Source organism: Anas platyrhynchos, chromosome 25 (assembly GCF_047663525.1).
Source record: "Anas platyrhynchos isolate ZD024472 breed Pekin duck chromosome 25, IASCAAS_PekinDuck_T2T, whole genome shotgun sequence".
NCBI classification, from domain to species: domain Eukaryota; kingdom Metazoa; phylum Chordata; class Aves; order Anseriformes; family Anatidae; genus Anas; species Anas platyrhynchos.
Genome location: NC_092611.1, coordinates 9,000,087 through 9,015,669, shown reverse-complemented (window position 1 = coordinate 9,015,669; position 15,583 = coordinate 9,000,087). Strand labels below are relative to the sequence as shown.

Sequence of the window (15,583 nt, the reverse complement as noted above, 5' to 3'; positions counted from 1 at the left end):
GCAGGGCTTGGAACTGCAGCACTTGGGGTTTGCAGAACACCTGCATGTGCTGAGATGAGTTGTTCTTCTTACTGGTGTCCCCAGTTCTGTCCCCAGTTCTGTCCCCAGCTCCCAGACCGAGCTGTCGGCGTGAATGTTGGTTTTGTGCTGGGCATTGGCATCCCGGCCCTGCTCCCCCGGGACACAGAGAGGTCGCAGCAGAGCGCAGCATTCACACAAGCAGGGCATTAACCTGGAGGCTTTGGGCACGGTGGCTTTTTGCAGAACGCCGTCGATGTTTTCTTCACCTTGCGCAGACAAGTGGCGGCACTGATGCTGACGAGGGATGTGGACAAGGTGATAGCTTCCTTCCTGAGCAAATGCAACTTCTGGGTGCGCGTTTCGGTCCACAGCTTCCTGCTTTCAGTTGCCAGTGTTTGTGTTTATGCCACCTCCAAAAGCCACCGGTTTTGCTGCAAAATGGCCTCGTTTTATCTGCAGCATCACCACGAGGTTGGTTCTGCTGGGTGCTAACGGCGAGCTGCGGGCGCCTCTTGCCTCTGAGCCTGTCAAGAGAAACTTTTGGTGCTTTGGTCACAAGCATGCTAGGGTCAAGCTGCATAGACTGGCAGTTAGCAGTGCATCTTTTTTTCTTTTTGGACACTTTCTTATGACTAAAATGCCCCAAATGCATATCCAGAGATCACTTCGAGTGACCCCATACAAGCAGACTTGTGCTGACAGCCTGCTCCTCACCTGGGCCATCACCTGGGGTAGCCCAGAGTTCTTCTGTTCGATACAGCTTTGCATCCACATGCTGGTGAAGGGTTTTTACAGGCAGCCAGCATGCCTTTTGCTCTGTGTGTGTGCCTGCTGCCTTAGCGGGTCTGCAGAGCCCAGTGCCCTGGGGAGGTGCTGTGGGCTGGCACCAGGAGTTGGGCATCACAGCAAGAGCCGTGCCCTGGGCTGCCTGCCCTGCTGAGGCTGCTGCTGTCCCGCAGCACCCAGGCTTTTCTTGCACCTCGTGTGAGCCCGTTTGTTAGCCCACAGCCCCAGCTCGGTGGCAGCTTTGCGCTGTGCCACGAAGGGCCAGCTGTGAGAGAGGAACCAAGCCACGTGGGCGTGCTCATCCCCAGCACATCTAGGGAACGTCTGAGGGCTTTCCAGGAGGAATTTGGAACAGGACTCCTCTGAACAATTCTAGGAAATGTTTTTCCTAAAAAAAAAAAAAAAAAAAAAAAAAGCTGTATATTTTTTTTTCAACGCAGTCAATTTGTCAGTGCCATCTGTTGGCTCGTTACCCAGAGGTGATCGATTGCTGACTTATGGGAACAATTAGCAGCATAAATATTCTTTTATAACTGTTACTGGTTAGATTGATCACAAGGTCACCGTATGCAATGAGCGCGTGGTTTTTCCTGAGTTTTAACTTCGGCCAGCATAGAAACAACTGAACTGAGCTAGAAGAGGTGGTTTCTCTCTGCAACAGTCCCCGGTGCAGGAAAGGTGAGTTAGGTCCAGCTGCAGCCTCGAGCTTTTTCCTTTGGTCACCACACTGAAGAAAAAGGAAATGTCCTCTTTTTTCAGGGCTTCCTTCCAGTGCACACAGACCACTATTTCCCATCTGTTTTCCCTCTTTACACTCTCCAGTAAGTTGTGTTCATTCCCAGTAGGTGCTCGGCCTCCCCAGCTCGCTCTGGACGTGGCCGTGACCTCAGCTTGGGCCCTTCCACTCAGTGCTGGGCCTCTTCAATTGCGTTTCTGTCGTACTCCGACTGCAGCAGAGGACTCGTGCCACTTGGGGAGGTGCTGCCGTGGGCTCGCAGCCTGCCCCAGCTCTTCCTCCTGCTGGCTGTGTGCTGGGGCACCCAGCCTGGCCTGCCGCTGCTGCTGTGCCCTCCAGCGCCAGCCTGAATTCATCTTCCCTGCTGGCAGGACAGGATTGATTCAAGGAAGCGTGTATGAACATTAGCCACACTTCGCTAATAAACAGGATGTCTGTATAAATGTGAGTTCCTCCGAGCAGGCATTATTTCCTGTGCCAGGACTTGGGCATCTGTTCAGACGCTGACACTTGCCGTGCCCTGCTCGCTCCCCGCGCACCAGGCGCGTGCCGTTGGCCTGGGCTGTCTCAGGAGCAGCAGTAAGTCTCGGCATGATGAAGTCACCCAGAACAGGGCCCAAGTCTGGAGTCTGTGTTTCACTTTTCGTCTTCCCAACTTCTCAAGTCTGTTTAAGGCTTACTTTTTGCTGGGATGTGGAAAACAACAGGAGCTTGGAGCAGAAGAGGTTGCTGGAGCTCATGGGGGACAGCCAGGAGGGAACGTCTGTGAGTGTTTTGGGGTGCAGTGAAGCTTTGCGTGCTTTGAGATGCAGTTTCTGTCCCTCCTGAGTTCCTGTGGGAAGCCGGGAGCCGTGCAGGTGATGTTGGTGATACCGACGTGTGCTTCGGGGCTCCCAGAGCTCCAGCGCCTCTCCTGTTCTGAGCTGCCCGCCGTTGTGTCCCTGCTGATTGAAACTCCCACGGCTTTTCACCAGGCTTTTACCTGGCACACACACACCTAGCACAGCTCGGGAATCCAAAAAATACCGAGCAGTGTCCAGCACAAGTGCTCCAGGAAAGGAGAAGGCTGGGAACAAGCTGGCCAGGCCGAGCCTTCAGGCTCCGACGGGCGAGACCTCCCCGCGGGCTTGCAGTCACCTCGAAGCATTCACCTCCTTTTTACAAACTGCTGTCGTTAGGAACTTAACTTTTCTTCAAACTACGAGCGTAAGTTTTAATTGGATCCAAGAAGAAAAAAAAAATGAAATGTTTAGAAATGGAGGGAACATTTTGTTAATTGGTAGCAGCATGTATGCTCCAGACTTGGCGTAGGTCCTGCTGCCTGTAAGCTTCATTAACTTTTGATAAAAGAATAGTTAATTTTTTCAGGCTGTTTTTTTATAGTTCTTCATTGTCTAAGAAATTAGATTATGGTTTTCTTTCACTTTTAATTGCAGCCTAACTTGTACTTTCTTTAATGATGTTTAGTCTTGCTCTCTCCCCTCTCTCCTTCACGTGGTGCTTGCCGGGGTGAGGCAGTGCACTCGGGGTTGTTTCTGGGTGCTCGGTGAGAGCACAAAAACCTTCCCGTGCTGCCAGCCGGGATCCCACTGGCTCCAGTGCTGCCAGGGCAGCCCAGCAACCGTGGGGCATCCGAGGAGAGCCAGCAGGAACCGAGAGAGCTCCCCAGCGGGGCAGTCAGCTGGGAAGGGAGCACAAGGACCCAAGGAAATGCTGCGTGGAGGAACTGGTTAACCGCCCCCTCGGACGTGTGCATTACACAGGACAAAGTGCTGGTGCTGGGGAGGGAACTCGCAGCCCTGCTGTGGGGCTGGTTGGCCCATGGCAGGGTTATCTTCATCCTCGGGGGGCCGAGCCAGCCCCTTGGGGCTTGCCATGCCCATTTCACTGCCTGGGGCAAGCTGCTGGGCCCCTGCAAGGAGAGCTCTTCCTTGTAGGGTGCGTTCAGATGGGTTTTGTTTTCCCAGCAGCAGGAAAGCCCTCACTCAGAGCAGGATTCACTGCGGCTGTGTCCCCACAGCCGGGTTTTCACGAAGCCAGGCTGGCTGGAGTGAGCAGAGCGCTGAAGGCAGGCTTCTCGTGGTGAAATCCTGAATCATCTTTCAAGGGAGCGGGAACACGAGCCAGCTGGGAGACGCAGAAATGGAGAAACCGACTCGGTCTGTTTTGGAAAGCCTTGAAACCACTCCTTCCCCCTGGAAAAAAGGCAATCCAGAACCTCGGCAACAAACCCACGGGAGCTGCTCCGGTGAGCCCCCAGCCCTGAAACTCCCCGCGCTCTGCCTGCCGCGGGGCGCTCCGAGGGGATTTCCTACTTCCACCCTCGTGAGGAAGCTCTGAATTTCCTGAAACCGGAGCGCGAGGTGGTTTCCCCGGGCTCCTTCAGGAGACTTTTACCTTTTACATTCTCTCCGTCGCTGGAGGCACCTGAACTGAAGGAGCTCATCTCCAAGGACCTCCTCCAGAACCGCCAGCGCTCTCCTTACGGCTCCTGAGGCTGGATTTGGGTTTGCTCAAGGGCCGCCCATTTGATCTCGAAGTCGGAGCCTTTGTCAGGGGGTATCTACGGGCTGGTGCCTGTGTTCCTGTGCCATGGACTTGGGCGTTTTGTGCCTCGTGGGGGTGGAGGCTGAAGGCAGCACCCACACCAGGTGCCACGTGTGGCAGGCTGCTGTGCAGGCTGGCAGCATGCATCTCTGCGCCCTGCGTTTCTGGGGAGAAAAGCAGAGAAATTCGGTTCTTCTGCTTTGTCTGGACTCACTGACAGCGTTACGTTCCGTCGAATGCTCCGCATTCCTTGAGCCTGGCCAGAAGTGTCAACTCGAGTCACACAATGAGGCTGGGGAATGAGATTTCCTTCGAGCAAATACGCAGCGGGGAAATGAGTAAGGAACTTGGGAGCGCTCCGGACCTGAGGATTTTCAGCTAAATATTTGTGCCTGAGAATGACTCACGTCTCTGGGCAGACATCTTGGCTTCGCTCTTTGAGGAAGCTCTCACTTTTGTTTCTTTTCACATTACTGCTTTAAGCTTTACGAAAGCCTGCTCGCACGAGGGAAGTGCTCAGTGAGGAGCGTGCAGCGAGTGCTTTCCGAGCCCTGCGGCTCCCTGCAGCTTTCCAGCCGTGGTGTGAGCCTTGTCCTTGAACGCTGCCTCGGCAGGGCTGTGCCATGGGGGCCGGCTTTGCCGTCTCACCTTGGGTCTTGGCTCTCGCCCTGCTTCTGCCAGCTCCTCCTCATGCCAGAGCTGGCAGCCGTACAGCCTCTGTCTGTGCTGGGGTGAGCACACTCCGTGACTTCGAGGCCGAATTATTCCCCAGCTCCGAGCGTTTCAAGGGGAAGAAACGGCCACCAGCACCTAGCGCCTCTCCGGGATCCTGCTGCCTTCTGATTGTGTGCAGGGCAGTTACCCTCCTGGCAAAAAAAATACGTTATAAAACATTTAATTTTCACGTGATTCAGGTTCTTCAGGACCTTTAAGGGAACGGATTTCCCCCTCCCTGCAGTGCCCTGCCTCTCAGAGCGCCCTTTGGCTTTGCTCCTGGGCTTTGTGGCAGAGAAACGTCCCTGGCTCTGCTGGCTGCCTGCAGGGCTGACACCAGCTGGCCCGAGGATGTGCGTGGGGCTCCTTCACCCGGCTCCTGCCACCATCCCGGGGCTGCAGGGCCTTGGTGCTGCGCTCCTGGGACCCCGAGCTCATCCCTTGGTGCCCGGGCATTCCCCTGCCACCAGCACCCGCAGTGCTGCCGAGGGGCAGGGCTGTTCCTGGGGCTCTGGGCAGGCTCCAGGCGCGTGTGGTGCCGCTCCTGCAGGCTGGCCCGGTGTCACAGCCTGTGAGTGTGTCAGTGCCTGCAGACGGGGACGTTCCTGCTGCTGGAATCAAGGCTGGAAGCTCCTGTAACTCCTCTCCTCCCCTGTGCAGGGAGCAGCAGCGTGTGCTGCACCACCCGTCGGGCACCGGCTGGGGTTTGGCAGCCTCCCCTCCTTCCCAGCAGTGCGCACGTGCTCCAGGCACACCTCGTGCACGGCGTGCCCCTGGCCCAAGCCCTGGTCCCCATCCCCAGCCGCCGTTTGTGTGTGTCAGAGCCATCAGAGCCAGGCCTCTCTGCAGCCGGGCTCTGAGCTCGGGGCTGTGCCTCGGCAGCGTTCCTCCCCGCAGCGCTGCTTTGCATGCCCTTCCCCGCGCCTTTGCATGATCCTGCAGCCTTCCTTGACAGGAGCTGTGTAAATCACTTCGGGAAAGCAAGCAGGGGAAGGTGGAGGAGTGGCTCTGTTCCCAGGTGAAGCCCAGCCTCCCAACGAGGAAGCTTGCTGCTGGCTGCTAACGCAGCCCACGGAGCTGGAGCTAGGCCGGCGTGCCACGGCTCCCGTCTTGCACTGACGTCGGCTGGTGGGGAGGAAGGGATTTCATCCAAGGCTGACACGTGCTTTGAGAAGCAGCAGTGCAAATGTTTGCTGAGAGCAGCCTGCCCGCGGCGGCCCAGGCTCTGCGGCACCAGTTGGCTCCCAGGGCTTCCCCTGCCGCTGGGAGCAGCCTCCTGCCGGGGATGTCCCACGGGCTGGAGCTGCCTCTCCTCGCCCCTCCGCCAGGCCTCCTGGAAGAGATTCCTCTGCTCTTGGGCGACCCCTCACTTATTTCTAGGGCCCCGGGGTGCCCGTGAGCACCGGGGAGCCTCCAGCCGAGGCGAGGGAGGAATTGGCCGGGGCTGGGACGTCCGGGAGAGCAGCCGACTGGAAGCACTTAGGCTTGTTTAACTGATCTCAGCGTAGTGTTAGAGAGCACTTCTGCTTTAACATTGTGCAAATAAATAGGATTGCTTGATGCCTGCCGTGCTGCTGTTTCTCAGCCCTGTCACAGTGAGGCACGGCGTGGCTGGTGCCAGAGGCTGCGCTCTGCTGCCTTTGCCCCTTCCCAGCCTTCGTCCCTCCCTCCACATCTTTGGGCAGATTCCTTCTGCCCTTTGCTCGAGGGGCTCCTGGGGTTGTGAGGTCTGGTTCCCAGTTCCACTCGCCTCCAAACCTCAGCCACTGGAAGCTGTTCCTGCGCTGTGAGGCTCGCTGGCAAGCTCCCAGCTGCTCCGTGCCCCTTCCCCGTGCTGAGGAATTGCAGCTCTTGGGCTGCTGGGGCACAGCTTCAGTGGTAAGTTAACACGGCTGTGGCAAGGCTGAGCTGGCACGATCGAGGAGACTTGAATAAACTGAACAAATGCTTGGACTTGCTTGCAATATATCCACGAGTTTAGAAATAATTTGCTTTTCAGCACGGCGTTGGGTGCCTCTGAGCAGGCAGTGCTGCGGTAATGGGCAACAGCTTAAATGTCCCGCAGCCTGCTGCAGCACTGCTGCCTTAATGAGGTGCCCACTGCAGAGAAAACACGCTGACAATTAGGAAACAAAGCTTCTTCCTGCCCAATTTGTGGCAGGCTGTCTGGACTGGGTAGGCTGCTCAGATCCCAGGCTCTCTGAGGCACGGACTACATGCTCTGGTCTCCTACAGAGTTTAGCACAGGCGGCTCTTACGTGCACTATTTGTTTTTAAAAATGCTTTTCTAAACAAGCGATTGGGTAAATAACCTGGTTCTCTTTTTCCTTTCTGCTAGGTTGCTATCAAGATAATTGATAAGACGCAGCTGGATGAAGAGAATCTGAAGAAGATCTTCAGAGAGGTTCAGATCATGAAGATGCTTTGCCACCCACATATCATCAGGTTATACCAGGTAGGAGCTTTCTGGTGGCTTTTCCATCCCTGCGCCCTGCAGCTGTGCTCCATGCAGCCCTGTTCTGTAGAACTGCCCCTCCAGCCCTCGAGTCCTTTGTTTTCAAGGTCTCAAAGTGCTTCGATTAGAGGGGGGCAGGCTAAAAGCGTGGCTAATCCTTCTCTCTTTTGGGAGATCACACTTCCGCTGTGGGCTGGCCCCCTGCCATTTGTTTATGGCTATTGTGTGCTTTCCAGTTTCCCAGTTGAAACCGGATGTGGGCTCCCCTGCTCGATTTAAGGGAGAGAGGGAGTCCATCCGCCTGCCCGACCGAAAGCGTGCTGCTCCCTTGCCCTCACTCCCTGCGCAGCTGCCCTCTGGTTCTGAGGACTTGCTGGGCTGTTCTGGGCTCTCTTGGAAGGTGATCAATAGCAACGGTGCCGCTGCTGTTGTTGATTTTTTTGAAGTTGTTTGCAGACTTTTCACTCGTTTGGCGCTTTCCATCTGCAAACAACAGCAACAGAATCCACGCATGGTGCTGTTTACGCACGTTTTTGGTGGTGCCCCTCTGATTGCGTGGGCAAATAGAGCAGCAAGGAAGCTGCAACAAGCCAGAGGCGAGCAGAGTGATGGGGGCAAAGAGATAGAGGAGCCCAACACCTTGGTGAAACGCTAAATGCTGCTTTGGAAGCTGCTGATGAAAGATCCCCTCCCTGAACCTTCCTGATTCTAGGGCTCACACAGTGACTGACAACCGAGTGCTTGAGAGCTCTACCAACTTCCCTCTGTTTAGGATCCCATTTCTGGAAGCTGTGGGACAAAGGCTCCTTCCCAGGGCCCTGCCTGGTGCCTGCAGGACTGCCACCCCGCTCGACGCAGCAACGCAGCTGCCAGAGGGCTCGCGGGCACGGAACTGGAATGTGAAAACTGGAAATTCAGGGGGAAAGATGCTGGGGTTATTTCCTTCTGCAATGTGATCCTGACGTGTGCGTGTGAAGGGAGAAGTTAAATAACCCACAATAGAAGTTGCCATTTCCTAGAATCAGCTCTTGTTGGTTCAAGACCAGGCTGCTCCTGATCTGGGCTTGATAGACGTAAGCACAGTTACAGGAATTATTTCGACTCCAAAGAGTTAAAGTGGAGTTGACGTGGGAGAGGTTAATGTTTACCTGTTCTGGCCAAACAGCCAAAAGTGAGATGCCTACTCCAGAATTTCGACATTTTAAGGTACTTAGGGAATGCTTCTTTGCAAACTGCTTCCTTGGTGGTTTTTTTTTTTTTAAATAACAAATAACAACATTGCAATCTCTTCTGTTCCATCTAAAGCTTTTGATATGAACCGAACAAGTGACAGAAGTGGCTTGGCTTTGCTAAGTTGAGAAGAGAGTCCCTGCTGTGCATCATATTTCATTTGGGTGCTCTTTAAGGGTATTTTCTGTGGCACTTTGTTTTTTAAATAAAAACTCCTGAAACCTGGAGTTGGGAATTCAAAGCCTGTCCCAGTTTTTCATCAGGAATCTGAGTTTAAAAACCATGTTTCCTTGAACTTACAGCACTTGAAAAGTGTAAGTGAAAAAGGAGAAAAAGGAAATAATGGTCGTAAGAGATTCTGCTCGTCTCAGAGGCTCCCAATCAGGGAGCCTCTCTGTTGAGATAATTGCCCATCCCAGCTACAAGGCAAACTTTCACTTGTCTTTGAAACGCGCCCTGACAAAAGCCCAAACAAACCCCAATGTTTTCCTGCTTGTGCAAACAGCATTCACCTGTTGTGCCCCCATACCGGAGGCTCAAGGCCCTGGTAGTGAAGCAATGTGATGTTTTCCCCCTGACAAAGCTGTGAAGCTCGTTAAATAAACAACACAAAGCTTCGAAAAACGCTGCCAGCATGTGCTTGCCCGCAGGCAGATCTTGTAATCCGCTCACAGAGCAGCCCTCGGAGCCACCCTTGGAGCGTAGGGCCCAGTGCCTGACGATGGGCATTACGTGCTGCTTCCCATCTGGCACATGGTGCCCTGCAGTGTGCTTTTTTTCCCAGTTCCAGGGGCTGATAGGGATCATTTTGGACCCCTGGGGTCCTTCTGGGCTGCAGGTACCCTGAGCGCTCACCGGCTACTGGATGCCCTCGAGCCCTGAGCTGGGCCCTGCTGCCCTTCTCTGTTCCTCTGTCTGCCCAGTCCCTCTCCTCCTCTCCTCGGGACGTGGCAGGGCTGTGGGGCTCATCACATAGTGGTCCCTTCTGAAGCTCAGCCCTTGGCTCTCTCCAGTTTCTCTCCAGCTTGGTTCTGCCCCCAGTGCCCTCACCAGGTCTCCTCCGAGCCCTTCGCTCCCTCCTCGTCCCTGTTCTCCCTGCCCGTCTGGAAGGAAGAATAAAAAAATTCCATTAGTTTGCCTCGCGCGAAAAGGAGCAGTCTCCTTATCTGTCACTTCTCTGTCCTTGTGTCCAGGTTATGGAGACGGAGAGGATGATTTATCTAGTGACGGAGTACGCTAGCGGAGGGGAAATATTTGGTAAGTACATTTATTGCATTCTTCAATCAGATAATGTACTTGGTTAACTACAGTAAACTGAAAATAGCTGCCACGCTCTCTTGTTTCAGTTGAGAGATGCCCTTCAGGCTGAGAACTTTCCATTGACAAGAGGGGTAAAGAAATAAATGATACCTGATGGAAAAATAACTCCCATAACCTCCGTTTCTTCTTCGGGTTTCATTGACAGGTGGTGCTGCTCCTCTTTTATGCTGACTTTGGGATTAAATTTTAGAAAACGTGATGCTGAGCGCTTTGCTTCACAGCAAGTCCTCTGAAACTTGTCGGCTCTAGCTCGAATGCTGACGTGTGTTCGCTTTCAAAAAAAGGCCGTCCTGCAGTTCTGTAGTATTTCATTCTCAAACCCGTGTATTTGCCTTTTGTCAATCTGATGTTATCTTAGCATATATTGGTCACATCCATTTTAAACTCCATTGTCTGCTAACGAGGTTTTGGCTGAGCTTTCTGACCACAGAAGCTAGTCCTTAAAGGAAAAGCAGAGTCCGTGCAGCACCACTGCACGAGGCTAAGAGCAGCCCTTTGGTACCCTTGGAGATGGTCGTTGTGCTTCCTGCTCAGCATCGTCCGTGCTGCTCAGCCGCTGCTTCGGGAAGGGGCCAGCTGAAGGAAGAAGCGAGCAGTGGCCGATGCTTGGGAATTGTGGATTGCCTGGTTAAAACAACAAAACTGACTTAATCCAGCTGAGTTTTCCAGTTGTTTACTCAACCATTAATCTTGGTGCTGGATGCTGAGCAATTCTGAGGGCTTGTGAAACTCATCTTATGTTGTGCAGCAAGCCATAATTGCAGTAAAGTCATTTGAATGTTTATTAGACACTGCTGGTGGTTATGAGACTTCACTTGTGTGCGGATCGCTGCAGAAAAGCATGAATTCCTTTTTACTTTTTCTCCCTCTTTTGTTGAATTTGGCAGAGACAATTCATCTTTTTATAAATCCAGAACTACGTGCAAGCTCGTATACAAACTTGGAATGAATTCTCTTGGTTACAAAAATAGCCCTCTACATGATTTGAAGTGAAAATCTAATTGCTTTCTGAAATCTTTTATGCCGTAGTAAATTCAGCTCATTAGAATGGCTAATTTCCATTTTACTGCCCAGCATCTTATCCTCGCTCAGAGCGGGGAGCAGGTAGCTCACGCACTGCCAGTTGCTCCATAGCTGTGATGTTTTTCAGGTCCGTGGCCAGGAGGCTGTGCCCTCCCCGGGTGCTTTTTGCATTTCGGGTGCTGCGCGAGGCCTGGCGAGCCCTCAGAGCAGCGAGAGGAAAACCCAAGTTTCAGCTTTTTGTAATCAGGGTTTCCTGAGTAGCCATTAATACTTTGTTCTAGCAGAGGAAGCAATTTGCTGGGAGGAAGCAGCAACCCATTTTGGAAATGTTTCCTTGCCGTTGCTGGCATCCCCAGCACAGGACCTCGCGTCCTCGTGGTGTCGGCAGAGATCGCTCTGCGGGCTGGCCTCGGACCCGCTCGCGCTCTGCTCTGGTGTTGCCTGCTGGATGGATGCTGGGGCTTGCTGCTTGCTGAGGATAACGTTTTGTTGTGTTTCTTCTCCTCAGTACCTGGGCCTTGTCTGGGAGGCTGGCTGGGAATCGCTGGGCGGGCGTGCAGTGCAGTCACCGACCGGGGAGGGCCAAGTGGTGCCTTTTGGCGAGGGAGAGGGTTTTACTCCGTGGTAAAGTGACTTTTAACTCCGGTCAGCATCTCAGGCAGGCTTGGAGAGGCACTGTGTGCACAGCCTGAAGAGCTCCCAAGCTCAGCTCCTCCCTGTGTGGCCAACAAACCCGAACAACGTCCCCCGCACCCTCCTGGAGCATCCAAAACTCGCACCAGGGCAAGGGCACATGAGAAAAAACTTTGATTTTCCTTGTGTTATCTACTGCTGTTTCTGGCCACGGGGTGGTCCTCTGTATTAAACGTTCTTGTGCTCGGTTGTTCATCTCTTTCTTGGTTGTCTTTCGATGTCTGCACCAGTGCTGAGCTGCAGGAGGGGCGTGCTGTGCGAGGGGCACGCTGGCCACGGCTGTGTGCGTGTTGCACGCTGGCTGTAGGGCTGAGCGCCTCGTCTAACCCGAATTGCACCATTACAGCGCTGGGAGCTGCACGTTTCTTTGAGGCAAAGCTAAGTCGTTTCCCTTTGAGGCTTTAAGAGCCTGTGGAAGGCTTAAGCTGTCCCTCGCAGCTGTAAATGTCACCTAGGCAGTAACACGGGATGGAATTTGTAGCTGAAGGGACGGCGGTGCCTCCAACTGGCTGCTGGTGAAGCATGCCAGTCGGGGCTGGCCACTTGCCTTTCGGGTCCCTCGTCGGTCTGAGCTTTGCAGGTTTCCTCGGTGAGCACCTGAGAGAGCTTCACGTGTCCTCCAGCTGAATTTCCAGTAGGAGGAAGGCCGTGGCACGGCCGGTGGCTCCTTCGGTGGCCAGGCTGCGCCGTGGCTTTGATTCGTCTGGTACTGGAAACGTTTTCATAACTCACTGCTTGCATCGCAGGGCACGGGGATCAGGGAGAAGACTTGTTTTCGCCAGGGACTTAAGCAGCAAAATGTAAACTGTTATTTCTGTCCCTGTGCATGTTTTGCGTGTGGCCGGGCTGGGGATTTGGCACCACGAACAAATAAATGTCTCCTCCTAAACAGAGGATGCTCTTTGTGCCACATCTCTCGAGTGTCCTTCTTAGTGGAGGTCAAACAACAGCCTGAAAGTGTGTTTAGTTTTTAGCTGCTTACTACAAATACTGTAAATAATCTGCAGTCCCAAATAACTTGCAGACCAAAGCGGGGCTGTGTGGCTGCTCAGCAGAAGGGCGCTGGGCTTGGTGGGCGCTGCAACGGGGAGGCTGCATCTGCCTCCCTGTGTCCTCCCGACAGCTTGGCAGAAGCTTTTTTGTGACCTGGGCAGACACCAAACAAAACAGCGCCGTCGTGGGAAGGTCGGACTGCTTCTGAGATGGCAAGGTCACCAATTACTCTGCAAATTCGACCTAATCCACCCCACAGGAGACACAAAGCCTAGGCGGCGTTTGTTTTCCAGACAGTAAGCAACTAAAAGCGCAGGGAGTCTGTCTAGGGGTTGGAAGTGGAATTTGTGTCCCAGCCCTGTCTCTCAGTCCAAAAGCATGCCTTCTGCACCATCAGCTTTAACTTTTCTTTTAATGCAGGGTAGTATCAGGCTCTTCATGTGAGCCAGGAGAACAACCGCTGGTTTTAAGGGATGTGAAACGAAATAATTTGTTGCTTATTCTATGGAAAGCACTCCGAGGAGCAACTCCGTGCACTCTCAGATCCAGAAGAGCAGGATGGCAGAAGCATTTGGTGCACACAGGACCCAGCAGCAAGAATCTGCACTTCTGGAGGCGGCGTGCTGGGGGTCGGCGTGCTGGCAGCCCAGCTGGGCCATCGCTGGAGCCTCTCTGCAGGAGAGGTTTATGCAGACTAAGCTCGCAACAGTTAATTTTGGCATACAGTTGCCCTGGGTGGTATGTGGAGCATTCTGTAGCTTCATTGTTCCTATCCTTCCTCTGGAGCTCGTGCAGAAATGTCAGCCTGCTCCAAGCGCTGCGCCTACGTGCAGGGTGCAGGGACGGGCCTTTGCTCCCCATCTCCTCGAGAAATGTGCAATTTCACGGCTAACCTAGAAGTTTTTTTGCAGCCTGAGCACCACCACCAGAAGGGGAAGCAGCGTTTTCTGCCCGAGCGTGTGCCTGAAGGCCGTGGGACCGAGCGGCCCCGTCCCTTTCTGGGCTGTGCAGTGTGTCCGAGTGACCCAGTTTGTGTCCTGTGCTTCTGGAGTGTTTTCAGTGTGTATTTGAGCCTGGGCTGGGTAAAAGAAGCTTCTGAGAGCCTCGTGGAAACGTGCCTGCTGCAGGAGCCGGATTTGATTTCTTGCCTGCAGGAGGAACTCTCTAAATGTTTTCAGAAACGTTGAGAGATTGGAACTTTGCACTTGGTTTAAGAGCGCTTGCTGCCTCCGCAGGCTGCGTTCCCAGATTCGAGAGCGTTCAAAACGGGAATGACCTCGGCTCGTGCAGGAGCTGCTCTCTGCTCACCAGCAGCGATGCTCGCGTTGGAGCGGGCCCTTCTGAGGGAGAGGTGGATGGCCCTGGGAAGGGCTCAGTGAAACGCAGTGGGACTGGGTGAGATAATTCAGGATGGGATGAGATAATTCGGGGCTGGATGAGATAATTCACTTGCTAGTAATAGCAGAACTTACTAAGGGCTACACTGGAATTGGTGTTGGGCGCCCTTCCCCAGCCTGGTTCAGATTTGCTCGTGGAGTAAGTTTATCCAGTGAACAAAAGGTAATTGGCAAGTTTTTGCCAAACACCCTTGCTGTGTTGCACAACTGCGTGGTGAGACGTGGAGGAGCAGGTTGGTGTTCAGTCAGAAGCAGGCAGACCTGCTTTCATGTCTCGGTAATTAGTATTTACTGCAAGTCAATTATGTCGCAGGTATTTTAATTAACGGGTGGCTGGGAAGAATACAGCCACCCGATGAGAAACCTTCAGAAGTGATTTATTTTTGTTCTTTTCAAGGGCAGGTATCATCGAGCCCTCCAGTTTAAATGGAGTTTGTGGGGTGAAACGGCTCCCTCCAGCCTGTCCCTGGCTGGAAGGTGCCTGAGGTCAGCAGTGACCTCTCTGAGGAGTAATGCTCCCTTGCAGAGGGCGAGGAGATAATGCTGGGCATCCATTCCTTGCGTTCTGTCTGCAGTTTGCTCCGGGAGCATCGTTGCCCTGGGCCAGTGGCTGTGGCCTGGCTTGGGGAAGCTCTTCCCGAGTTTCTCAGCTCCTGGTCCCACTTGGGGCCGGGGCGTGTGGTTGCTGCGGGCTCCAGAGCACTTCATGGGTTTCTCCTGTTCCTTTTGAAGCCTTGACTTCAGCTTCATGAACTCACAACCACTGTGCCGAGCGTATCTTCTATCACACGATAACAGTCTTACCCAGATTTGCTTACAGGGTAGAGAGATATTAAGGAAGAGCAATAATTTTTTCCTAACTAACTGCCGATTCCTTTGGCTTTTACACTTCTGGTAGCGTTCGGTTGCCTCTTGTGATGAGGCTCGAGATGTTTTCGCTTCCTTTCTCTGCCTTGTTTTACTGCCTGCCTCCTCCCTGGTTACCTAACTCACCGGGCAGAATGATGAGTGGCTGTTGCAAGCCTGCTGCTTTCATGTTGTAAGTGGATTGATTGAAGTCTGCTTGCTGTTGGATACCTCCCTGCGTGATCTCTGGGTCAGCTGGGACTCTTTCTGTCCTTGTTTGCAATGGTAGCTTCTGAAGGAAAGGCCCTACCTTGGATTGAGAGAATACTTCAGACCACTCAGATTTCCTTACAGAAGTAAGCTCCAGTTTTATCCTAAAGCCTGTTGACTATTACAAACACATTTTTGCACCGAAACAGTAGGAAATGCCCAGAAACTGGGAATACTTGCAGATATTTTGAGACACTTTTCTGTGTTGCATTGCAGAAATAAAATGTTAAAAAGCTCCTAAAGCTGCCTGGGGACTGAGCTGCAGCGAAATAATGGGAACCTGTGTGTGCGAGGGGTATTTAGGCTGGGTTTTGCCCTTGGTGCCCCCCGCGGGGTGTGACTAACCGCTGTCCTTCGCTCTGTCCCCCGCAGATCACCTGGTGGCCCACGGACGCATGGCGGAGAAGGAAGCCCGGAGAAAGTTCAAACAAATCGTGGCCGCTGTCAACTTCTGCCACTGTCGTAATATCGTTCACAGAGATCTCAAGGCAGAAAACCTCCTTCTGGATGCTAACCTTAACATCAAAATAGCAGGTGAGCTAAGGCTAGCGG

At 53.4% G+C, this 15,583-nt stretch overlaps 1 protein-coding gene across 4 annotated transcripts in view; it reads left to right on the top strand.

Annotated features, from left to right (window-relative positions):
• The window catches only part of SIK3 (SIK family kinase 3), a 68,262-nt gene that overhangs the window by 23,240 nt on the left and 29,439 nt on the right, over positions 1–15,583 (top strand). For all 4 annotated transcript variants that reach the window (XM_038167509.2, XM_038167510.2, XM_038167508.2 and 1 more), the window contains exons 2-4: positions 7,143–7,259; positions 9,683–9,746; positions 15,404–15,565. In XM_038167509.2, coding sequence (XP_038023437.1) covers positions 7,218–7,259; positions 9,683–9,746; positions 15,404–15,565 — 268 coding nt within the window. In that variant the 5' untranslated portion in view covers positions 7,143–7,217. The remainder of the gene's footprint in view (positions 1–7,142; positions 7,260–9,682; positions 9,747–15,403; positions 15,566–15,583) is intronic.